This window comes from Canis lupus, chromosome 28, assembly GCF_003254725.2.
Source record: "Canis lupus dingo isolate Sandy chromosome 28, ASM325472v2, whole genome shotgun sequence".
Classification (NCBI taxonomy): Eukaryota; Metazoa; Chordata; class Mammalia; order Carnivora; family Canidae; genus Canis; species Canis lupus.
Window position 1 is genome coordinate 25,792,099 of NC_064270.1, and position 24,720 is coordinate 25,816,818.

A 24,720-nucleotide genomic window follows, 5' to 3' on the forward strand; every position below is an offset into this window, starting at 1 on the left:
AGTCAACTGAGAACTTTCTGGCCAAAATTTATGAGCAATAGTAGGACCAGCAGAGCATTCTCTCTTTCTCTTTCTCACTCTGTTTAAAGAAAAGACAGTGTTGTGGAAGGTGTATCCAGGTCTTTTTCTATTCATTTAACACACATTTGAAATCCTTGGCAGGTTTGCTATGAGATGGCTGAAGGCATATAATTTTGGTCTTAAAATTTTTGAAGTAAATTTGAAAGCTAAAATGTAAAACATTTTTGGCTTTGTGGAATTTAAATTGGTAGTGTCTTGTTCACATAGGTATTTTGCTAAAAATATGCACTGCCTAATCCAGGCTTAAAAAAGAAATGGTTTACATCTGTATGTCACTGGAAGTAGGAAACAGTTTTAATCAGATTACAGGGTTGACTTTGGTCTATATTTTCGTAATGGTGACGTGTAACTAATTACATAGCAACTTTTTACTGTTTTGGATTTCAAAGTACTAGGTACAAAGATCCCTGGTTATTGATAATTTCATTTTACTGATAATATAAATAGGATATTGCATTTTTTCATTTAACACTATTTTTGAAACCTTTTGTAGTTACTAGTTTGGGGAGGAAAAAACTAGTCCTTGTAGTTTAATATTGATAAACATTTTTCCTCTCAATCTTTCTTGATTTTAATTCCTTTGGTTTCTCTTTGATACCTGACGTGTAGAATGAAATTAAAGCTCATCCCTTAGGCTTATGCTGCTTTTATATTATTAATAGACAAATACAGAGTTATACTTTATGGGAAATGTATAATGCCATTTTCTTAATCGTTGTGGTCTTTTTGTGTGTGTGTGTGTTTGTGTAGCTTGCACCTTCTCTTCCTTTACAAGAAGATTTTGTTTATCACTGGAAGGCAATTACCCATTACTACATAGAGACTTCGGGTAAGAAACAAAGCTAATGTTAATTAAACAAAATTTATGAAATCCTAAAATATATTTCAAATTAATTTTCAGAGTTATATTTAAATTTATAAACAAGTTATTTGACTTTTAATTTCTCTTTTAGATTCATTTTAAAAATGTATCTGTTGAGCACCTACTATCTGTAGGAATTGTTCTAGGCACTGGGCAATAGAACAGTAAATCAAACAGACAAAATCCCTGTCCTAATAGAGCTTATATGTTGACAATGGAGGAGCGAACAATAAATGGACAAATATACATAGTGTGTCAGATGGCAAGTGGTAAGGGGGAAATGAAACATGCTAAGGGATAGAAGTGTAGACATGGGGAGAAGGAGGCAATTGGTTATTGTAGGTTAGAGAAAACCTCATTGCCCAACTAGACTTCTCAGTTGAAATCTGAAAGAGAGAGGAAACAAGCCTGGGGGCGGGGTTTCAGGAAGAGGACCTAGTGCAAAAACCCTGTGGCTGGAGCATGCAGCATGCTTGGCGTATTCTAGGAACTGCAAGGAAGCAAGATTGGCTAGAGCAGCGTGAACAAGGACAAAAGTGTGAGGAGTTGACATGAGATGGGAGCCAGGTGCAGTTACAAGGTCCTGGTAAGCTATTATAAGGGCTTTAGCTCTTATTCTAAGGTGGGAAGCCATTAGAGGGTTTTGAACAGCATGTAACATAATCTTTTTTAAAGGGACCACTTTAGCTTCTGTGAAAAAAAGATTGGAGGGATGAAGAGGTGAAGCTACAGACAATTAGGGGCTATTGCACTGGTCTGGTGGAACTGGTAAGAAGTGATTGTATTTTAGGTGTATTTTGCAGAAAGTTTTTGTGACAGATTGGATGTTGGGTATGAGAGACAGAGTCAAGGAAATTCCAAAGTTTTGGGCTTAGGCAGTTGGAAAATAGAAAGGCCACTCACCAGGACAGGGAGACTACAGGAGGAACAGGTTTATAAGAGTATTCTGGACATGTTAAATTTGAGATGCCAACTATGCGTCCAGTTGGGTTTGTTGAGTAGACAGTTGGAAATAGGAATCTGGAATTTAAGGTGGAGTTCTAAACCAGAGATATGAAATGAAGTCATCACATGTAAGTAGGATTTAAAGCCATGAGACTGGATGAGATGTTCTAGGGAGTAAAGATATATGGAAGAGAGAAGATGTTCAGAAATGGACACTTGGGCCCAGGGTCCAGGTTGGGATGATGAGAACAATAGCAAAGGAAACCACTTTTGCTAGTGGGATAGAAGACAGCCAGGAGAAAATGGTGTCCTAGAAGCTAGGATAGGAGAGAAGGATTAATTATGTCAAATGATGCTGATGTCAAGCTAATGAAGACTAGGAAAGGATCTTTGGACTTAGCCACATGGAGCTCATTAGTGGACTTGATAAGAGCCGTTTTAATGGCGAGGCAGAAAGGGAAGACTGATTGGAGTATGTTTAAGAGAAAATGGGCAGAGAACATGTATAGACAGTATGTATGGACTGCTCTCTTATGTTAATGGAAAGGGGAGTGAGAAGTGGAGCATTAGCCTGGGGGAGATGTGATATCAAGAGAGTGTTTTCAGTTTAATTGATTTATTTAATTAATCTCTACACCTAACATGGGTCTCCAACTCACAGCCCTGAGATCAGTGTCTTATGCTCTTCTGCCTAAGGCAGCCAAGTGCCCCTCAAAGAGAGGGTATTATTATTATTATTTTTTTTAAAGATGGAAGATATTGCAGTTTGTACCTTGATGGGGTGATCTAGTAGAGAGAGAAAGGTAGGCAAGAGTTAGATGCGATAATTTCTGAGCAGTACCCTTAAATAGGCTAAGGGGTGGGGTCTAGTGCACAAGTGAAGACTTACTCTTAATAGGCATGTGGACATTCCATCCGTAAAAATAAGGTGTAGAAAGTAGAGTATATGAGTATACATGAAAAAAGAGGGTGGATGTGGTACAGAGTCTTCAAGAGTTCTTTTCTGGTTGCTTCTATCTTTCCCAGTGAAAAAGAAGGGTGGAGAGTAAGGGGGATTGTGAAATAAATTAGGTCAAAGATTGACAAACTTTCTGTAAGGGGCCAGATAGTTAATATTTTAGGCTTTGTGGGTTCTTTGGCCTGTGTTACAGCTACTCAGTATTGTTGTAGTGCCAAAGTAGCCATTGACAATATGTAAAAGAATAGTGTTCCTTTGTTCCAGTACAACTTAAAACAGGTGGCAAAGCCAGATTTATCCAACAGGCCAAGGTCTGGCACCTCCTGAAATAGAGTATTCAGGCAGTCTGATTGGGGAAGCTGATGGGGTCCTAGGTTATAATTCCTTAAAAGAAAAAAATCCTTTATGTTTGTATAATACATAAAAACTAGACGCAAAATGTATGTATACCTTTCCATGTAAAATATAATATCTACCTTAATATAGGTATTTAAACAGCAGATCTATAGGAAAGTTTTTTGAGAGGAACTGCCTTTTCAAATGACTCTTCTTAGCCCTTGTGAATTTTTCACTCCTCCATAGCTTTAAGGAAACATTTCAAAGAAAAGGCTTTAAGTTCTTGCTTTAAATGAGTTTTTTTGCAGTTTAGGAGAAACAAGTATGTTATAATAAAAGATGGTACAAATGTGTGTGTGAGAGAGACACAGAGAACAAAGCAGGGAGAAACAGAAGGCAGAGTCCATAGCCTGGGTTTTGAAGGATGAGTAGGAGTGCAAGATCGAGAAGGAGGACAAAGGGATTTAAGGTATGGCATATGAGAGGCACAGAGACTTACATACAGCTCAGGAGTGAAGGGGAAGCTAGGATTTTAATCCTGTCAAATCACATTTAAAATTCATTTGTCTCTCAATTTACAAAGCCTTTCTGGTCATTTTTCTCCTCTAATAACTGTAATCAAACCATGCTTGAACATGGATTCTTTCCTGGGATGTTTATATGAAGTCTGTAATTAAATGGGAGAAAACATTAAACAAAATAAATTTAAAGCAAACTTGCAGATTATCTTCTATTAGTGGCTGGCTATTCATTTTAGAAGAATATGAAATGAAACATCCCAAGTTAACACTTCTTCTTAGTATGTGTCAAGGCACCAAGCTTCACACCCATAGTTTCATTGTAGTCGTACTATAACACTTACTGGTATAGATTAGCCCCATTTTACAGGAGTTGGTGACTGAGGCTTAAGTAGTTCACCAAGGTCATCCAGCTACAAGTGACAGAACCAAAATTTGAATGCAAATTGTCTAACTCCCAGCTCCATGTTCTTAGTACCTGCCACATACTCTATCAGATTTGGTACATGTATCGTCCTTGGAAACAAGGGTGACCATTGTCTTTCCATTGTTTTCCCTATAGGCTTAGAGTTATGATTCACACTGTGTGTGTGTGTGTGCTCGTGGGTGTGTGCACACATACATACACATGCACACAGGCAAAGCAACATAATCAAACTAGGATTGTGTTGCACCTACTATGGAAGTACTAAGTAAAAGACAACAGAGACATGAGTAAGAACTTGGCATTTCCAAGTATATTTTGTATTTAAACATTCTGTAAAACTTCACATATTGTTAAGAGCAATTCAGCCCTCATACAATATGGATAAGTTGATTAAACCATGTGATTTTTCAAGTTCAACTATGAACTTGAAAAAGTATCTATGAATTTGTATCTTTAAAAAAATCGATAGTACATAATAAGAATTCTCCTGAGAAGAAGTTTTGGCTTTGGGAATAGCTGCCTGTTAATGAGAGATGTCAGAAGTTTTTCTTTGGGCTCCTCATGTTTTCACAGATGGAGATGAATTAGGAGCTCTAAGAGGTCTGACTTCCAGTGTTACATTGTGATTCAGGAGCATTCAGAAACAGAACCTGCCCTCTCTATATATCTTATCTAATTCAGCTTAATGTTTAAGGTGAACCTGTTTCTATATAAAGAGACTTAAAATTCAGATCTAAAAGTTCAGATCTTCTGAACTGGCTATTTGAAAAAAAAATTTTAATTGTAAGTACATACAAAACTTTGATGTTACGTGTATTTTTCTTGATCATGTTGCTATTTCCATATAAGTGGCTCTTATTTTGGTTATGCATGGACAAAGTTAATAGAATATATTTCAGAATATTGATTCCATTTTTGAGTAAGGACATAGCAAAAGAACCACCTAAATCCTGGCAAAGATAATTATTCCATGAACATAAACTTCACTTGAGTGTGTAGTTGAGGTTTTTCTCAGTTTGAATTGGAACAGGGAAATATCAAGAGTACTTTAGGTACAAAATAGGCAGTTTTAAAAGGTTTGAATGTTTGATGTATTTTTTTTTTTTATTTAGATGATAAAGCCCCAGTGACAGATACAAATATTCCCTCTCATCTGGACCAGATGTTGGGTATTTTGCTGCAAGAAGAACGTGAGCGAGAATTCGGAGTGACAGGGCCATGTATGGAATATTTACTTCATCACAAGATCTTGGAAACATTATATACCTTAGGAAAAGCTGACGTAAGTTCCTAATCCCCCATTATGTTCTTGGGCATGTAATACATGCATTAATGTCTTAGAGATAAAGAAGCTGCCATGTACTAAATTTAATCTTAGAGGTATGTATTAAGCATGGTGGGATTCAAGTGAGGATTGTGTAAAACAGAAAATGTGCAGCCTGCGTGGATGTGATTTTTCCAGAGAGCTAGCAAAGCCCCCAAAGGCTCTAAACAACAACTGGTACTTAGGCTGCTTAGAATCACCGTATAAACATTTATGAAAATACACTCAGGTACATGTACTTACAATCAAAGGATGTGAGAAGGAACCCAGTGAAAATTGGGTTAGGAAAATAGGAATTATTTTTCATAATCCTAAAAGAGAATGTCACTGGTTATTCTGACATTATCTCTACTGAGTGCAGCCACGTTAAGTTTTGAGGCCTCGTGAATCTTGGGAACTCTTTGCAAAACTGATATTTATGATGTGAATAATATGCCACAGGAAACTTTCAGATTACTTATAAGGGCGAGTTTCAAAGCCTGGTAGGAGTGCAAGGGAAGGGGAAGAACTTTGGGGTGCCTGGCTTTGTCACTAATATACTATGATCTAAAAAGTCCCTTTGCTTAATCTGCTTTCTCTTTGGATCAAATAGTTGATCACCAAGGGCCTCCTCCAAGTCTCAAAATCTGAGCTTCTGTTCTGTGAATTCCTATAATTTACATGAAAATCAAACTGGAAAGAAAAATCAACATGTTTAAACACCAGATAGAGTTATGAATAGTGGTATTATGGACAGTTTCCTCTTAACTAAGTCTTTAATACTTTCAATTCATTTTTTTTTTCTTCCAATTCATTTTAAGTTAAATTGATGCAATTTATATTTTTGAGGCAGGACATCCACTCCCCTGCCCTGTGAAGAGAGGGACAGTACAACACTAAGTTGAATTGATTAATTGCTCTTTGAGTGAAAGTTAATAATTGTACCACTAGCAAATTAATTTTGATACTGGTGATTGTTTAATATTATTGTTTTATCTGAATAATGTAGAGGATCTGCTATCTAAAAAAATATTACTGTACATGAGATTATCGTTTATACCATTTCCAGATAGCATGGCTATGATGATGCTGTGGAAATGCTCATTTTGTGACTGTATTTTAATTGCAGGGCAGTATAAGCAGCTTAGTCATAGAACAGATAGCCTTGTTAGTTTGAGCTCTGTTAACCCACTGTATAAGTAATCATCAGGTTTACCTAGTTTTCAGTAAAGATTTAAAGCAGCTGGCATGTTACAAAAACTTCTTTATTAACTATTCATTGTTTATAGTAATCATAATGTAAATGATTTTGCAACTAATGCAAAACAGCATTGTTAGAATAAATCTCAGCATTTTATACCAGAGGATTCCCTTTACTTACATGTACATGTTAGAAGGTTTTGTTTACTCCTCCATCTCTGTAATGGAAAGTTATCGATTACCTGTTGTTAGTGGAGGTAACAAGACTCTGCCTCTGTTTTAGCCCATGGAGTTAACCATAATAGTTTCATGTTATCCTAGCATTTAGAATACAAACAGCTTGATGTTGCTGGAACCAAACTCTGATTTCGGCAGTGTGTTATTACCATGCTGTCTGTCATTACATCAGCCTGTGGCTCCATAAGCGGTATTATAATCCCAGATATAATTTTATTTCTAGAATACCAGTCATTAATATTTGCTTGTGAATTTTATTCTGAAAGACTGATTAATTGGCTGATGGCCTTGACATTTGAGGTTCAGCAAATTCATTCACGTTCCTGTTCTTTAAGCTTTTGAGTAAGTGTGTTTGTATCATCTGTTCTCTTCTTGTTTGCTTTTCCTTTTTTATGTGCCCAGTGTCCTCCAGGAATGAAACAGCAGGTTTTGGTGTTCTACACTAAACTCCTGGGAAGAATCCAACAGCCGCTGCTTCCACACATTAATGTCCACAGGCCAGTGCAGGTATTTTTGTTCCCCTTACAAAAAAATTATTTAGTTTGATTTCTTTTAGTATAAATAATTTAATGTGATCTTTCTAAGAGTTAAAATAAAGGAAATTATTCTAAAAATAACATGTAAATTAGCAAATATTTGAGTTTTTTGTATGCATGACTTTGTATTTTATACTCTATATATCTTTCTCAACTTGAAACATTAGTTTTTCCTTTAATTTATCTCTATGATATCTCAAGGAGTTTATTGTGTACTTATTAATTTTTTAGGGTAATGTATTAAAAAACTTGTTACTAGTAAGTCTCTCTTGTTATGGATGATTGTAAATAGTGCTCTGTCTGAAAAATGCAAGGTATGGTATACTTGCATTATTTGAAAAGAGTATTCATAAGGCAAGCAGATGGCTACTACAATATGTGTAAAAAGTAACAGAAGCTTGAAAAACATTTTTAAAATTTTTTAACAGAAATTAATTCGACTCTGTGGTGAAGTCCTTGCAACACCAACAGAAAACGAAGAAATCCAGTTTCTCTGTATCGTGTGTGCAAAGCTGAAACAAAATCCCTACTTGGTTAATTTTTTTCTGGAGGTATGATACTCTTCTTGTTAACCTTCAAAGCGTGCTTGTATTAAAATTATTTTAAGAATTGAATTCTATAAAAAATATTAGAAGGAATTACATTTTATGGGTGTCATAGGGCTTGTTTTACTTCCTAGAATTATTTTTCATTGGCAATCCCTGTTTTAACTTGAAGTCTTCTGAGGAGGACAGTTTTCAGAGAAAGTAGTTGAGCTGGATACACAGGGCAGTACACAGCCTGGACAAATACAGAGTCGAGGTTTAGCAGGGGTGCAATGTGAAAGGGAAAATCAAGGAGGGCAAAGTCACGGGAGCTTATGAGCTATCATGTTTTCAGCCAGGTTTGCTCTAGTGTGGAGCGTGGATAATCTGGCCTAGGATAGGTGGGGGTGGTGTGTGCGGATTTGGCTGGATGTGCAAAATCACGAGTTACCTCTCCATAGCAGTTGCGATCGCTCTAGTATCCTGTACTGTCTTTTCTTAGCCATAGTCACTGGATCATACTTTACGTGTTACACCAATCGATATTTTGAGTTTTACTCCTAGTTTTAAATCGAAAATACTTTGTGTACTTTCTTCTATCATTCACTTTTTTTCCTCAGTGAAGTCATTTAGAAATATAGTAGAAAAATGAATTTTGTTTTTTTAGTTCTTTTTTATATCTTTTTGTCGTCTTTTTTTCCCCTAGGTTAGGTGTAAGTGATGTACACTGCAGTTTGCTCTTTCTGGAGTATGGTTCTCTGAGTTTAACAAACCCACAGTTGTGTAGCTACCACCACCATCAAGTGACACAGCAGTTCCGCCCCCCTCCTGCAGTCCCCTTCTCGCTCCCTGCCCGTCCCCAGTAATCACTGATATGCTCCTGTCACAGGTTTCCTCTTTTACAGAAAGTCACAAAATGTCACCAGCCTTTGAGATTTAACGAGTTTGGTCCTTGATACTGTTGAGTAGTGTCCCATTGCATGAACATGTCACAGTTGTTTATTCGTCCATCCGTTGAGGGAGTTGTGGTTGTTTCCAGTTTGAGGCAATTATGAATTGCCTCACATTCACACCCAGTTTTTTTGTGTGGTCTTAGATTTCCACTTCACTTGGGTAAATGCCTAAGGGCAGAGTTGCTGAATCCTGTGGCAAGTGTATAGTTTTTTTCATAAGAACCTGCCATACTGTTTTACCCCAATGGGTTTATCGTTTTGCATCCTACCAACAGCATATGAGAATTCCCATTGTTCCACATCCTTGTCAGAGTGAGTGTTGTCAGGGTTTTGTTTTGCTTTGTTTTTAAAAATTTTAGCCGTTGTAGTAGATGGGTTTGTTTTCTGATTCACTTTATTAAATAAGTCACCCAAGATCCTCTTCTGCATGCTTACTGAAGATGAGTAGGCAGCCAAGCTGCACAGTGGCATGCTCGTAAGTTTCTAGGTAGTGATACGAATTTTGAATGCCAGTTTTTCATGATGTACCTCATATTTTGAAGGTATACTTCAAATTAGCTGGAATAAACTTATGATTTCAGATTTTAAGGGTTTATTAATTAGGGTGGTATTAATCCTCTTGGTTTTTGATATAAGTATATCAAATATCTCAATCTAGCTAAGTCTGGGATTTTTCTTCTCAAAGGTCACTTACCAAAGTTTTTTTTAGCTGACCTTAGTTATTTTCAGTGAGTGGATTTTTGCCCAAGCTTATGCTTTAAGGACTTTTTCTCAGAATCTCTAAAACCTGTTCCTAAGTACACAGCCATAGATCAGAAGCAGAGAACATGTGTGAGCGTATGTGTGCTGATGGTGAGATGTACTTTGTTTACCTGTCTTCGGAGAAGCATTTATGTTCAGACCTTGCTTACAGAGAACACTCTTCAGAATCAGTGGCATGTCTGCTATAATACACCCGTTTTAAAGCATGTACTTCTCTACAGCCTGAGGTGATAGGCATCTCTGTTTTCTCAAGACTATTCATAAGCTTTTGATGTGTTTATTTCAGTCTCCCTGGCATTAGAGTTATTGAAATGTGTTTTATTTTTCCTGCTGCTCAGTAAGCTCCTTGAGGACAAGGACTTGTCTCATTCATCTTTGGGTTCCCACAGCTTCTCTAGTGTCCAGTATAATGTATAATAACTGCCTAATTAATATTTAATGAATGAATCTTTAGAGAAATGCAGCTATTTTACTGATAACTATAGAGAGTAACAAAAGTACTTCGTAGTCCTCAGGCATGTATCCCCTGAAATCTAATCTCTCTTTTCATGTATATCAGCTACTATGTGCATCTGCTATGGTTTAAGTGCCCAAGGTAAATGAGTTAGGAACAGTTTTTGCCCTAAAGGAATTTATAGTCTGGTGACAAGGCTATATAACCTGAGGTAGAGTAAGGTGAGTATCATAAGAAGGGTACAAAGTAAATGTGAATGTGCCTTAAGTCTTCCTAGGATGAAGGGATTACATCTGCTCTAGGTTGTTGGGAAAGACGTCATGGAAGAGGTTATCTTTGATATGAACCCTGACAGGTGTTCAGATAACAATGGGTGAACATAAGTAAGGGAATGAAGATATAGAAGTTTGTGGTGTGTTCATGAAACAGTGTAATTAGGATATGTGATAAGAAAAGGGCCTGGAGAGATTGACTAGGAAGGGTCAAAGGCTTTGAATGACAGCATGAGGAATTTGAACATACTTGAAGTCACTGGGGAGTCATTGAAGATTTTTGAGAAGGGTTGTTATTACATGATGGTGTGTATGCCTTCAGTTAAACTGGTGGCGGCATCTTGTCCCGTGGATTCCTTTGAGAGTAAAAAGAAGAGCAGAAGAAACCAGCTTGGAGGCTGAGGTAGTAACCCCAACAAGGACTATAAGTTGGAAGCACTGGGATGGAATGAAGTGAATATGTTCAAGAGACGTCAGAGGTAGATTCTGTATGGGCTTGTGCAGGAAGCAAGAGAAAAGATGATGAGTGCTTGAATTTTTGAACTAGTAAGGCTGTTGCAAACAGAAAGAAGGGAGCTTCAAGGGAGCTTATTTTGAGGGGCATAGGGTAATTATGGTTCTGGATGTTTTGAGTCCTCCTGGTATCCTAGTAGAGATAATTGGCAGGTATTTGGTCTTGCAAATCTGTGATTTAGGAAAGAAGTCTGGGTTCAAGAGATTTGGAGGTTATGTGTATAAATGTGCGGGGGCTATCATTAAATCCCTAATAGGAGTAGAAAGGGAACAGTTTCAGTTAAGAATCAAAGTGTGGGGGATCCCTGGGTGTCTCAGCGGTTTAGCACCTGCCTTTGGCCCAGGACGCAATCCTGGAGTCCCAGGATCGAGTCCCGCATCGGGCTCCCGGCATGGAGCCTGCTTCTCGTTCTACCTACCTGTGTCTCTGCCTCTCTCTCTCTCTATGTCTATCATGAATAAATAAATAAAATCTAAAAAAAAAAAAAAAAAAAAAAAAAGAATCAAAGTGTGAGAGAAGATAGCACTTCCTCATCACCTAGAGAGCATTTTTAAAAATGCAGATTCCATCACGGTGTTGTATACCTGAAATCAATATAACGTTGTCAAGAATACTTCAGTAATATAAGTAATAAATTAAAATGCAGATTCCTTGGCTTCACCTCCAGATATTCTCATTCAGCAGGTCTGGGTGGGACCCAGGAATCTGCTTTTTCTCAAGCTCTACAGAAGACCATGACACCAACAGTCTTGAGTCACACTTTGAGAAATACTCATCTAACGAGTGCTATTCTAAGATTATTCTTCCCTTTGCTCTTCTTATCTGAGATACCATTTCCAACAATCTTACTAGTATTTTAGATGGAATCAAGTGTTTTGTATTCATAAGGACTGTGATATGCAACTGATTTTGTAGGAAATTGGAGAGTTGTATGGAGGATTCATGGAGTTCTACAAAGTTGTTTTAACGTGCTGTGGGCTCAGTTTCTCAAGAAGATTGGTCTAACTGTAATAAAATGATTTATAATAAGTATACTATAACTTTGGAAATAGAACTTTGAATTCAGTCAGCATTGAATTCACCTCTGTGATGGGTGAAACACGGTGAGATGGCCCCTTAGGAGAAGCTGGTTCATGATGACTTCTAACCTCTGTGCATGATTTGATTTTTGCTCTTAGGTTCAAATGGAAAGCAAAACACTTTTTCCCTAAAACTAATGATTTGCTTTGGTTAAGATTCCTTTTTTTTTTTTTTTTTTTAAGATTTTATTTATTTGAGAGAGGGAGAGTACATACGAGTAGGAGGAGGGAGAGGGAGAAGGTGACTCCCTGCTGAGCAGGGAGCCCGACATGGGGCTCGATCCCAGGACCCCACTATCATGACCTGAGCCAAAGGTAGCTTAACCAACTGAGCTACCCAGGCACCCTTTCTCCTCATATTTATGTATGTGTTGGGGAAGTGGGGCCAACATTTCAAGTAAATCTTTCTTTTCTCATCAAGAACACTTAAGAAAAAGGTCCTGAGAGTAATGAGGTTTTTTTTTTTTTTTAATAAAGCAGAGGTACAAGGGGAAAACAGAAAAATCATCTAAGGAAATTCATCTTAGAAGAATCAACATCGAGGCTATATATTTTCTATAGAGCCTTGTGATGAGAAAACAATTAATTCCAATTGAATTCCTGATTCTTTTTTTTCTTCACTAACATCAGTTGTTTTTAGCAGTAGTCACGTAGTTATCACTAGTGTTGTTCATCGCTTATGGTCATGGTAAACCATTTTGTACTTAGCAGAAAGAGTGTTATAAATTCCTGAGCAATTTTAAAATATCTAAAGCACAGCTTGTTGAAGTCTGAGTATTTTCATTTGTTGTAACACTTTCATCTATTGCTACATTGAATGTGAATTATAGAAAAACAGATAAAAATATGATTTCTGTTTTATAAGTCTTCTAGTGTGAATCTTGCAGAACATGTATTCTTTTTCAGAATAAATTGAAATCATTGGCTTCCAAAGGCACACCAGATGTAATTTCAGAAGACTCATTGAAAGGTCAAGATTGCTTGTCAACAGACACAGGACAGTCCTGTCAGCCAGAGGAACTGTCTGGTGCCATGGGGCTGGAGCACACAGAGTTAGAAGACGAGCCTCCTCAGCAGATAGATGACCTGTCCACCAGCTTAGATAATCTTGCTGTCACCTCACTGCCAGAGGCCACAGTTGTTCGTCCAAACCAGGATTACAACTTAGTGAATTCCTTGTTAAATCTCACTAGAAGTCCTGTGAGTCTTCCTTACTCTTACCCCCTAACCTGATCACAGTTACGTATATTTGAAATAGGAAAAAAAAAGTCTATTCTTATTTTTGTGTAAAACATTAGATCTTTTTCAGTTGAATTTTTTCCCAAACAACTTGACACGCAGCTAATTCAAGAATTGAAGGGGTGTGTGTTTTCTCCCCTCAGGATGGCCGAATAGCTGTGAAGGCCTGTGAAGGCTTGATGTTGTTAGTAAGCTTGCCGGAGCCTGCAGCTGCCAAATGCCTCACGCAGAGCACTTGTTTGTGCGAACTGCTGACAGACAGACTCGCTTCCCTGTACAAGGCCCTACCTCAGTCGGTGGACCCGTTAGATATCGAAACAGTGGAAGCAATTAACTGGGGGTAAGAACTATCACTTGTGTTTTCCTGTAGGAGCGGTTTCTTACACCTATACTTTTAAATTCACTTCTATTTTGCAGTGATATAAACCTTCTGTCGTGGAAAATGTGACATTGCTTGTGATCATTAAATGGGATTATTTTCTGAGGCTTGTTTTAAATTTGTTACTAGTCAGGAATGAATTGGTATGGGAACAATCCAGCTGTTACAGAGTTAAGCTATTTTTCCATTATAGTGGTCGGATAAGACCTAATTACATGAAAACCAATAACTTTTATTTATTCATTTATTTATTTTGATTCCTGAAAGAAGGAACATCCTTTTAGAAACATCCTGCAGCCTCTCGGGCAGTTTCATGTTTTGTGGCTTGTGTTTATGGACTCTCCCCTCCTACCTTATGCTTCCACCCTCCCGATCCACCTTTTGGGGCTTCCCATAATTCTCACAGGAAAATATTATTATTGCAGAGCATTTATGAGTTTATAAGCAGCATGAGGAAAAGTACCCCAAATCCCATCATTTTAGTATAATAACCTGTCATAATTTTTCTGTGTATTCTACTTGTCTCTTTCCACCTGATACTCTGCAGCATCTGTGGGGCAGACCCATAGATTCCCTTTACTACTGTATCGTGTTTTATGGTGGGAGGAGAAGCAGCCCACTTGTTTTCCTTTTGCACGCCTCCTAGCACCTGAGAACCTCCAACATTTCATTCCCATGACTTGGTCAAATTTATGGGGGAGCACAAGGAACTGCCATGTGGTTTTCCCTCTGCAGATGGCATTCTGCATTAGTCTCTCTCTTCCCCCTTAATGAGTGAAAGTTATTTACAACTTTCATTTAAGAGGTTTTCTCTTATCCATGGCTTTCTTTTATATGACCTGCTTCTAATAGTCATCCAGCATGGCCTGTGTACATGTGTCTAACTGCATAAGTTAATTCACGGGCATTCATTGTTCCATATGCACTGAATTGAATTAATTCTCTGGGATAACTTCGGACTAAGTATTTCTTCCCACACCTTACAGCTTGGACTCATATAGTCATAAAGAAGATGCTTCAGCATTTCCAGGAAAACGAGCCTTAATTTCATTTCTTTCCTGGTTTGATTATTGTGATCAACTCATAAAGGAAGCACAAAAGGTTTGTTTTTTTTGTTTCTGTTACTTATTGATAATTTTAAAATATAAATGTCTATTAAGTAAAACTTCCTCAGTTTATATCCCCAAATAGATCTTAATTGTTTTAGGATGATAGTTAGTACAGTAAACACAACTAAATAAAATTTAAAAATGTGTGTGTGTGTGGGTGGGTGTGTATGTGTATGTTACAACTCTGTAATAAACCCCAGTTCAAGTTCTGCCCTATATTTCTTTAAGTATTAAAATCGAAAGCTCCTTGAGGTGACATTGGCCTCCCTCCATTTACTCTAAGGCGATTGGGATAATATTTTTGTCCTTTTCATCTTGTTCTTGGAAATTTAGATAAAATATAAATGACCCCGTAGCTAACATCTAGTCCAGGCTTATATGCCATCAGCAAGATGGTCAACAGGCAAATTTGTGTTTCCCCATTAATTCAGATGGACAGCAGTGCTACAGGTTAATCTCTCTTTTCCATTAAAGAGAAAGATAATGCTGCTCCTTGTGCATTCTAGACTGCTGCTGTGGCTCTTGCCAGAGCCGTTCATGAAAGATTCTTTATTGGAGTTATGGAACCTCAGTTGATGCAAACGTGAGTGGCCTTTTTCCTTAAAAAACAAAAAAACCCAAATAGCTACTCAGTGTTATTTTCCCCACTAATAATTACCTGTTTGTTATGCCCAGTTCTGAGATGGGTATTCTGACATCAACCGCTCTGCTCCATCGCATTGTTCGGCAAGTAACCTCTGACGTTTTGCTGCAAGAAATGGTGTTTTTTATCCTTGGAGAACAGAGGGAACCGGAAACTCTGGCAGATATTAGTAGACACCCTTTAAGACACAGGTTAATAGAGCATTGTGATCACATATCTGATGAGGTAAGCTATGTAAGATTTAGAGTTGGTCTTAGATTCTTGGAAATACAGTTGGAATGTCCTTGTGATGTCTTGAATACAGCCTCTTCCTTCACGTGGCTTGAAAATCTAAATCATGACTTCTAGGATGGCCAGAAGAATCATTTATGCAGAGATGTTTTTCAGTAACCCTTTATCATTTTGGTTTCAGATAAGCATAATGACATTAAGAATGTTTGAACATCTTTTACAAAAACCCAACGAACACATTCTTTACAACTTGGTCCTAAGAAATCTCGAAGAAAGAAATTATACGGAATATAAACCTGTGTGTCCAGAAGATAAAGATGTGGTGGAGAATGGATTGATAGCAGGAGCTGTGTAAGTTCCACCCAACTCTGCAAGCTTGGCATTTTCTCTCTCCTCTTCCTAATTCATAAAGGAATGCTTCTAACGGTTCACAAGATCTTTGAAAATTAAGTTTAGATGCCGTGGTATCACCATCCCTTTAAATCACAAGTGGTATTCATTAAACAGAACAAAATCAATATATTCTTGAGTAAGATTTTATGTTAATTTCCCTATAAAATGTAATTCTTTAATTTTTTTATTAGCAAAATTATGTTTTCTAAGAATATGGCAGAGAATCTTCTGGTTTAGAAAATGTGATAAAATGTTGTCTTTTTTCATACGTGATTAAATTAAACGTAGAGATCTAGAAGAAGACCCATTATTTACTGACATTTCACCGGATAACACTCTGTCAAATCAAGAGTGGCTTAGTTCTTCACCCCCTGCTACTCCAGAGCACCCCAAAAATGATGGGAAAACTGAAGTCCATAAAATTGTAAATAGGTGAGTTGCTGTATAAATTTGACTTACATCTCTTCTTGTTTTTATAACCTGTAATAGCTCTGTTCTTAGATTGTTATGGAGATATATAGTGAATTCAGTCTTCCCTTCTTTAGTCTAAAGATTATATCAGCTTTTTGTCATGTTTATGTAGCAAGTGACAGCCTAGGGGCAACAATCCATAGCAAAAGAGGAAAGCTCTACTTAACATAGAAACAAAAACGAGTAATAGTGCTTAAATAAACCTTCAGAGTGCCCTGCTTTTTTTTTTTAATATAAATAATTTTAAGTCATTCCCAGTTGGAACCACATGGAAAGTGTCCACTTTGACAACATGTCCATCTTGGACATGTACTCACATATGTGAAGCGTAGGGCCATTCCTTTTTGATTTTGTGGTTTTACCTTTTTTTTTTTTTTTTTTTTAAGTACTCTTTCTCGGAAAATGTTCTCTTTCTTCTTTCGTGGTGCTACCATGATTTGCCTGGTTCTGGCAGGTGACTTTACAGAAATTGCATGCGGCCCACGATGCAAAATTAGGATGCATAAAAGTCTCCAGTTTAATTACGTAAAAGCCAGTTTCTTGAAATTAACAGATACTGTGGCAGTATGTCATTATGCTGTAACATGAGTCCTTTCAGGCTTACTTCTACTTTGAGTGGAATGAGTGATTTTTAAATAAAACCTTTAAGATATGAGAGAGTAATCGGTAAAACTGATTCAAAATTAAGTACTTAAGAATGGATCATTTTAGTTTTTAAGTTTCCATTTGCAGCCATACTTTGCTAAACTGAAGATATTGCTCGATAGTTTAAGATACATAGATACTACATGAATTGTAGGAATATTTATGTTACTGATTGTGGCTTTTTTCATTTAAGTTTTCTCTGTCTGGTACCCGATGAAGCAAAATCATCCTACCATGTCGAGGGCACTGGATATGACACCTACCTCCGAGATGCTCATAGGCAGGTAAGTGAAGTGGTTAATTTTTGGAAATGTACTCTAATGAGTGCACGTGCATGCTTTGTCCCAATTGCCCACAGTCCATTTCTCCAAAGGTTTCCCTTTCTCTGCAGGACCTGAACTCCTTCTTGCCACTTTAACTTTGGGCAGGTAACCTAACTTTGCCTTTTACTATCTCTGTCTCAAGACTTCTCTGTTCCCTTCTCCACCTCTTTTCTCGCCTGAACAGTTATTTACAAGGACCCCATGCCCTGTCTCCTGTGCTGGAGTTTTCTACCTCCCTGAAAGGTCTTCTCTGAAGTGTTAAACTAAGTAGCCTTCCCTTGGTCTTCTTTCCTCTCTCTAGCATTTTACAGAACTCCCAATTTTGAAATGTTTCAAGTCAGAAAAATGCTTATTTAATTTTCATTTAAATCCTTGAGATTGAAGTGTGCTATTCTATCTAATTAATTTGCATATGCCTATAGCCAGAATGCAAGTCCAGATGACTGCATGAGTGAGTAGAGTAATTGTGTAGCTAGTGCCTTCAGGGACAAGAGGGTGAAGGCAAGACAAGTGGTACCCATGTCAGTATTATCTACTGGATTTTTAAACTGCATTTATTCTTTCTGTAGAGTTTCATTTCCATTTTATACAAATGTACTTATTGTAGATTCAGAAATATTAGAAAACAAGAGGGATAAAAAACTTTAAAACTATTACTTTCTAGGTGAGAATTTCAGATGGTTTTAATGGAAAACTTATTAAATGTTGGGGTGTGGTTTAGGATAGAAAACAGTCTATCAAAAGCCAAATTGTTTAAAACTCACAAAATAACTGAAGAAGCTGGCTTTTTTTTTTTTTTTTTTAAGAAGCTGGCTTTTTGATTGTTTTAAGTATGTTTTTCTTTTAAAAGTTGAAGTTAGTACTTTGTGGGAGAATATGTCTTGTTTTAATTTCAGGTAATTTCCAAACTAGAGAGGTCAGAGTAATGTTGCTTTATTGAATAAGGGGAATCTGAAAAGGGAAAGGATGGGGAAAAAAACTGTGCTCTAAATTTCTTTTGTTTAAACTCAAGTAAATTATATATCAGGGAAGACTTTTCAAATTTATTTTTGTTATATGAGATCTTCTTGTGCTCATCTAAGTCATATTGTTTAAAGCTGTGTAGTGAAGGACCAGTTCCTTATTATCTCCAATCTGTTACAGACTGACACTTGGGTAAAGTATAATAAAAATGAATTACTAGAAAGATGAAGAGAAAAATACACAAAATATCAGTCCTGATTATTTTATGAGATTCAACAGACTTAAAATTTACTCAGCTAAATGCAGTGTAAAGGATTCTAGATGCTTACTCAGGTTTGTGCTCCTCTCACGGCGAGGGTAGCAAACCACCTGCAGAGCATACTCTAGGCCACCAGATTTGTCCCGGGACAGGACGGCATAGGAGAGCCAGACCTGCCTGCTTGGACAATGCACCTCTGTTCATCTATTTGCATGCAATGTTTTCAAATAGATTTGAAAATGTGGTTAGGACTTACTTTGCTTTTTCAGTATTCCCTAAATCTATGATGGAAGTAAGTAGAGTTAAATTCCTCTAAAGGGAAACACATGCCCATTTTTTCAACAGCATATGTTGGTTTTGATGATTATAAGCTTACCTGTGCATGTTACAGGTCAGCATGTTACCTGAGCCCCTCCCTCTGTTACGGGTGTCCTCCCAGGGAACAGACACTCGACCCTCAATCGGATTCTTATATGCCTAATAGAGGGATTTCTATTTAATCTCAGTTTGTGTTGGTTGGTTCTCCTTTGACTATGTGAATGCTTTTCCCTAGTTCCAGGACTACTGTGCTATCTGCTTAAGATGGGAGTGGCCTGGGTCTCCAAAAGCATTGGAAAAGTGCAATTTAGAAGCTACTTTCTTCGAAGGTCATTTTTTGAAAGTTTTATTTGACAGAATGGGAAGGATTCTTGATCAGGTAATAAGCTTTAAAATATGAATTTTCATGTTATTTTGTTACCATTCACCATGGGTTCATCTCAAGTCTTAGTTTATATCTTTAATAAAGTAGCCCTGTTTTCTTAGTTTTTCCACTAGATGACTTTTTCATTAAAACTTGATTGCCAATGAATGGTGCATTTCTGATGCATTCATTATGTTCAAAGAGCCTTTATTTGGCCTGACGACTGTTATAGAATTATATATTTTACTTCTCATTGTAGACTATTGTCTTAATAGCCTTCACATGTTTTGGAGGTGATTGGAATGCTTTCCTTTTATAACTTAGAAAGCCTTTTTTTTTTCAAGTTAGTACAGTTATTACAGATACAGATTGAGTCAACCTTGTAAAGTTCAATTCAAAGGACCTTAAATGTCATTTCAAATTGAATCCTGAGCACTCCAGTCTCATTAAAATTACAGAACAATATTAGATGAATCTGCTTCTTCAGACAAAGAAGTTACGAATGATATCCATTTTCATAAGGGGGAGGTGAAATGGAAAAAGTGAATTTACTTATTCCAAGGTAGATAAAAGCACCATCAGCTAGTATGTTGCTGTGTGTGTGTCTCTCTGACTGTCAGGAGAAATGAATTTGGAATTACAGAATCCGTCCCTCCCTCCCTCCCTCCTTGACAAATGAACAAAGTGACGAATAGAGCTTTGAAATGCTTTCCACCCTGGGATATACACTTGAAGTAAAACCACCTGGCATAATACTTGCCTTGACATAGAAATTGTCTTAACCAATTTGGAATTAATTTAAAATTGTATATTAAAGTACTTGTTCTTTTTTTTAGCATTTTAGTTAAATATTTATGTGAGCATAGGGAGTTATAAAAGAAATATACTCCATAAGCAGGCTGTCCTCAATAACCAGGAAGCCAAATAAAGAAATTATAATTTAAGAAGTATTTTACCGGGTTAGACTTAAGTCAGTACTGTGATAGTAATCAGTAAAGAGAGAAAGTCCTTTTTTCTTTTAACCTCTTAAAAGCAAGCGCTGTGTTTCTTGTGTTTGCTTGGTTGGTTGTTAAATCCGGCTCTTGCAGCCGTTATGCTATAAACATCATGGCTGTGTCAGCCCCCTGGGTAGCAGGGCTCATCAGTTCACTGTGTTCTTTGTGCTGGTTTGCTAAGCCTCATTTGGATCTTGGGTATTTTTTTCCTTTAGTTTGTGGAGTGCTAACAATAAAAGCATACTTGGAAGCAGATACCCTGAAATGCTTTTAAGTTCTTTTTTTTTTTTTTTTTAAGTTCTTTTTATTTCAGGCAGATAGCACATCACAGTGCAGAGCTGATTCATCCACGCTGTCTCAGCCATTCTTCTGTAACCCGGAGTCAGTGACAAGGCAAGACAGACTTCTGGGCATATATTGTCAGTGAGGGATCCCCACTCCAGTTAATGCAACTTGCAGCTAGTTTGCTACGGCCACAGCCTCAAAGCTTTGGTCTTTAAAACCTTTGATTTTCCAAGCCTTTTTTTGGTCAGAACATTATGTAGTCAGATCTCAAAGATAATCATGAGTCCTGGTGTGCTAAGCATGCTTGGTTTAGTTTCATTTTCTTTCTTTCCTAAATGTTTTTTTGCTGAGGATAATGTTTGCTTATAGTTTCTTAGTATAGAAATAGGGTTCAAAAAAAAACAGGGTTCAAGGGGGATCCCTGGGTGGCTCGCGGTTTAGCACCTGCCTTCGGCCCAGGACATAATCCTGGACTCCCAGGATCGAGTCCCACATCGGGCTCCCTGCATGGAGCCTGCTTCTCCCTCTGCCTGTGTCTATGCCTCTCTCTGTGTGTGTCTCATGAAAAAATAAAATCTTAAAAAAAAAGAAAAAAGAAATAGGATTCAGGGAACCAGCCTGGAATTAAACATTTACTCCAGATGATTAGTGAAGGTAGCTAGTTTCCTGCGTGCATAATTGAGAAATTATGTCTTGAGTATTCATAATATTATTGTGTTGTCACAAAGTTAATTTTTCTAAAATACCCTATAACACAAACATTTAGTAGTATTTGTGATGATTTTATAAAGATAGTAAGATGCTGAGGTTCATAAGCAGAATATAAACAACACTAGGAAAAATGTAGGGAGATTCAGCTGCTTCTCTCTGCCCTGACAGAGAAGAGGGCAGTCTTGGGCAACTATGCCACTTGTCACATTTTTTTTTTTTTGTCAGGGTGAAGCTGACATTACTTGCCATAACCTCCTACTTAGATTTGCTTCTAAGAATTAAGTGAAGAAAGCAATTTTTAGATACCTTAAAAAATGCAAAATCTTGATAAGTACAGGATTTTTTTGAAATTTCAGAGGCTATCATATTAAATTTTGATTTAATATGACTAAATCATATTATTTTGGCTATCTGTAAATTTAGCTTTTTAGTAGAAGATTGAGACTAAGTTGACTGGTGACATCAGGATGCTTTTTCTTTTTTTGTCATTAGTATGCTTTTAAGTCAGAGTTTATTCTCCTAAAATTCAGGCCTTATATTTAGTGTGAGCTCAAAGATGGGCAAAGCCCATTTGACACATAAAAAAATCTGGTTAGCTTTCATTTCCGGTGAATACTGTATGTAAAGTAGAAAATAAAGAGATCCAGAATAATAGATATACTTAACTGTTAACCCAAGAAAGAGTTACTCATATTGAAGAAAAAAGGCCAGCTTATTTTAAATTAATTACCAGGGATGCCTGGATGTCTCAGAGGTTGAGCGTCTGCTTTTGGCTTAGGACTTGATCCCGAAGTCCTGGGATGGAGTCCTGCATCAGGCTCCCTGCATGGAGCCTGCTCCTTTCTCTGCCTATGTCTCTCTCTCTCTCTATCTCTGTCTCTCATGAATAAATAAATAAAATCTTTAAAAATAAATAAAGTTATTACCATTATGAAATGGAGACCATTTCAGAGGTAGGACAGTTTCTGTGTAGCTGAGATTTGTTTTCCTTTTCACATTAAATATAATCTGAGTCACCCTCAAACTCCTCAAACAACCAAGGACATAGATTCTTGTTCAAATAAAGCTAAAAACCAAAGTAACACCCTATAAAGAAAATACCAAGTTTAAGTGGCAGCGTATATCCTTGCTGAAAGCCATATTCTGTTGACTTATTTAAGCTCCTATAAATGGTAGAATTTAATGACCTAAAAATCTGAACTACCAGAAATAAAGTCACATATAAAACTGTACTGAAGTTGTATTTTAAGTGATTTTGTTCACATGCTTTGCCAAATACATTCTTCTTAAAGATTTTTCAAACGTTTCCTTTGTGCCTAAAATACAACCTAATGTGAATTCATTGCTTGTTAAGAATTGAGTCCTGGAGGCTATGTTCTGTTGCACATATTATCAAATTGGAGAATATGCTCTTCAAATTATCCTCCTATAGGAATAGTATCTCCTTTCATTAATCTTGCCGGAGGCTCAATTGTGAATAAGAGTGCCTTAGGATAGTTTTTCTTCTTTTAGAAAATCTGTGTTCACGAATCTCGTGCTTTAAAAAAAAAAAAAAAAAAAAAAAGCTATAGTTGGACTTACAACGCAGAACTTGTGGTTCTTTTCGTGTAACAGCACCTTTGCTGTCTTCTGGCACATGCCCTAGCATGTGCTGTCCTCTGAATGCCAAATGTTCACTTCTTAATTGGTGTTCATTCTATCAAGGGCTTAGCAGCTGCTCAGCGAATGGAGTGAAGCAGGCAAAGCCTGTGGTTAACATTCACTCGTTCCAATTCCCTTTTCTCTCCTCCGGGCTCAGCACGTGTTCCTCACTCGCCCCCAGCCCTCCCACGGGAGTCAGTTTTGTCTCAGCCACTCAGTTTCCTTTGGCTGCTTAAAAGAAAACTGGAAGGAACGAGATTTCTGTTGAAAGCTCTAGGCACCATAACAGCAACTGTTTTTGTACAGTTGTGCCTTTTGCTTTGATTTTGATGTGGTCTGTACAGCATCTCCAAGTTGTTTTCTATGTGGAGTAAACAGATCAAAAATTTAAAAACCAGAATTCAAGTAAAATCATGTTGCTGCTACAAAGCTTTGTACATTACTACATACAAAAAACTGTGTGCAGGATTGTATCCAGATGTACAAGTGTTTGGGGAGAATTCATGCTCTAGCAGTGAATGAGATGATCCTTGTCTGTCACACCATTTTGAACCTTTTCACTCACTGGGAGGCATGTGGGGGTCATTTCTATCCCAAGTACTTCTCCCTCTACTGAGAAGGTTCTGTGATGTGTAGCTTTATTTTATTATATACATGCTCTTGATGATTGACAGTAGCTGAATAATCTAAGAGGTGAAAAATACGATTTCTAAGATTAGATGACTATATTTTAAAAGATCTTAATATCTTCCCTTCTATCTTTGATCTTATATTCAATGTGCCCTATGCTGCTATAATTTTACATATGACACTTTGGTGGGTTTTGATACTATCTTGAACACTTTCATTAATTAGAACAACCTGTGTAAAACAAACATTCTGACTATGTTATGTGTTTATGTTTTCTTTGTATCTATATGTGTGCTTTTTTTCTCCTAAGTTTTAGCATTGTGATATATGTACTTTGACTAAGATGGCAAGGAGCCAACTTCATCATCAATATTTTTATTGTAGAAGAGCATGTGGAGGGAGGAGTAAGATGAAATATTTTCCTTTCCTGCAAAAAAGTAAATTGAAATGGTAAATGAAGTGCTCAGGTGTATACATCATAAATAATGTCAAATGTCTTTTTGTTTTTTGCCTCTCAATAGCCATATGATGTAAATTTACAAGTCACCTCCGTGTTATCTAGACTTTCTCTCTTTCCTCATCCACACATACACGAGTACCTTTTGGATCCTTATGTAAACCTTGCTTCTGGCTGTAGATCCCTCTTCTCCGTAATCGTCAGGGTGAGTTCTTAGTTTTGTTATATTCTCTAGGATTGATAACACCTGCAATAAACATGTCCACTAACATTACTTACCGTTGTACGCACTTACTGTTACATAATGGAAAATACTATGTGTATACCGTCAAGAAGTCATTATTTTACTATATCATGTGGAGAAAAAAAAGAAAAATTCATTCTTTTAAATGGTAACTTTTATATTTTAAGGAACATATATTAGTCCTTTGCCAAAGATGGTTATTAGTCCTAATGCCAAAAGGTGACATTCTTCATTTAGAAATAGGAAATTGATTTTTTTAAATCCTGAAAATCCCTCTGTAGTTGATAACAGGAATGCAGTTCCTTTTGTCTCTGATGCAGGTTGTTGGAGACCTTATGGTCCGAATCCAGCGTATTCCAGACTTTACTCCCAAGCTTCTGTTAGTCAGAAAGCGATTGCTTGGCTTGGAACCGGAAGGCCCTATGTAAGCCAGTGCTTTACATGTTTTTAATCTAAAAA

The 24,720-nt window shown here is 37.0% G+C and overlaps 1 protein-coding gene and 1 long non-coding RNA gene across 5 annotated transcripts in view; one reads left to right on the forward strand and one right to left on the reverse strand.

The window, feature by feature from the left end:
- Positions 1-24,720, forward strand: part of FHIP2A (FHF complex subunit HOOK interacting protein 2A) — a 36,384-nt gene that overhangs the window by 6,066 nt on the left and 5,598 nt on the right. For all 4 annotated transcript variants that reach the window (XR_007406722.1, XM_025467333.3, XM_025467334.3 and 1 more), the window contains exons 2-16: positions 832-910; positions 5,240-5,409; positions 7,270-7,374; positions 7,832-7,954; positions 12,868-13,161; positions 13,344-13,540; positions 14,566-14,680; positions 15,195-15,271; positions 15,364-15,556; positions 15,744-15,913; positions 16,244-16,387; positions 17,265-17,355; positions 19,170-19,313; positions 24,082-24,222; positions 24,582-24,685. Coding sequence is in view for 3 of the 4 variants with exons in the window: in XM_025467333.3 (XP_025323118.1) it covers positions 832-910; positions 5,240-5,409; positions 7,270-7,374; positions 7,832-7,954; positions 12,868-13,161; positions 13,344-13,540; positions 14,566-14,680; positions 15,195-15,271; positions 15,364-15,556; positions 15,744-15,913; positions 16,244-16,387; positions 17,265-17,355; positions 19,170-19,313; positions 24,082-24,222; positions 24,582-24,685 (2,147 nt within the window). In the remaining variant the exon portion in view is untranslated. The remainder of the gene's footprint in view (positions 1-831; positions 911-5,239; positions 5,410-7,269; positions 7,375-7,831; positions 7,955-12,867; positions 13,162-13,343; positions 13,541-14,565; positions 14,681-15,194; positions 15,272-15,363; positions 15,557-15,743; positions 15,914-16,243; positions 16,388-17,264; positions 17,356-19,169; positions 19,314-24,081; positions 24,223-24,581; positions 24,686-24,720) is intronic.
- Positions 24,159-24,720, reverse strand: part of LOC118352729 (uncharacterized) — a 142,929-nt gene continuing 142,367 nt past the window's right edge. Inside the window, exon 5 of the long non-coding RNA XR_004810353.2 lies at positions 24,159-24,264. This is a non-coding gene — a long non-coding RNA (uncharacterized LOC118352729). The remainder of the gene's footprint in view (positions 24,265-24,720) is intronic.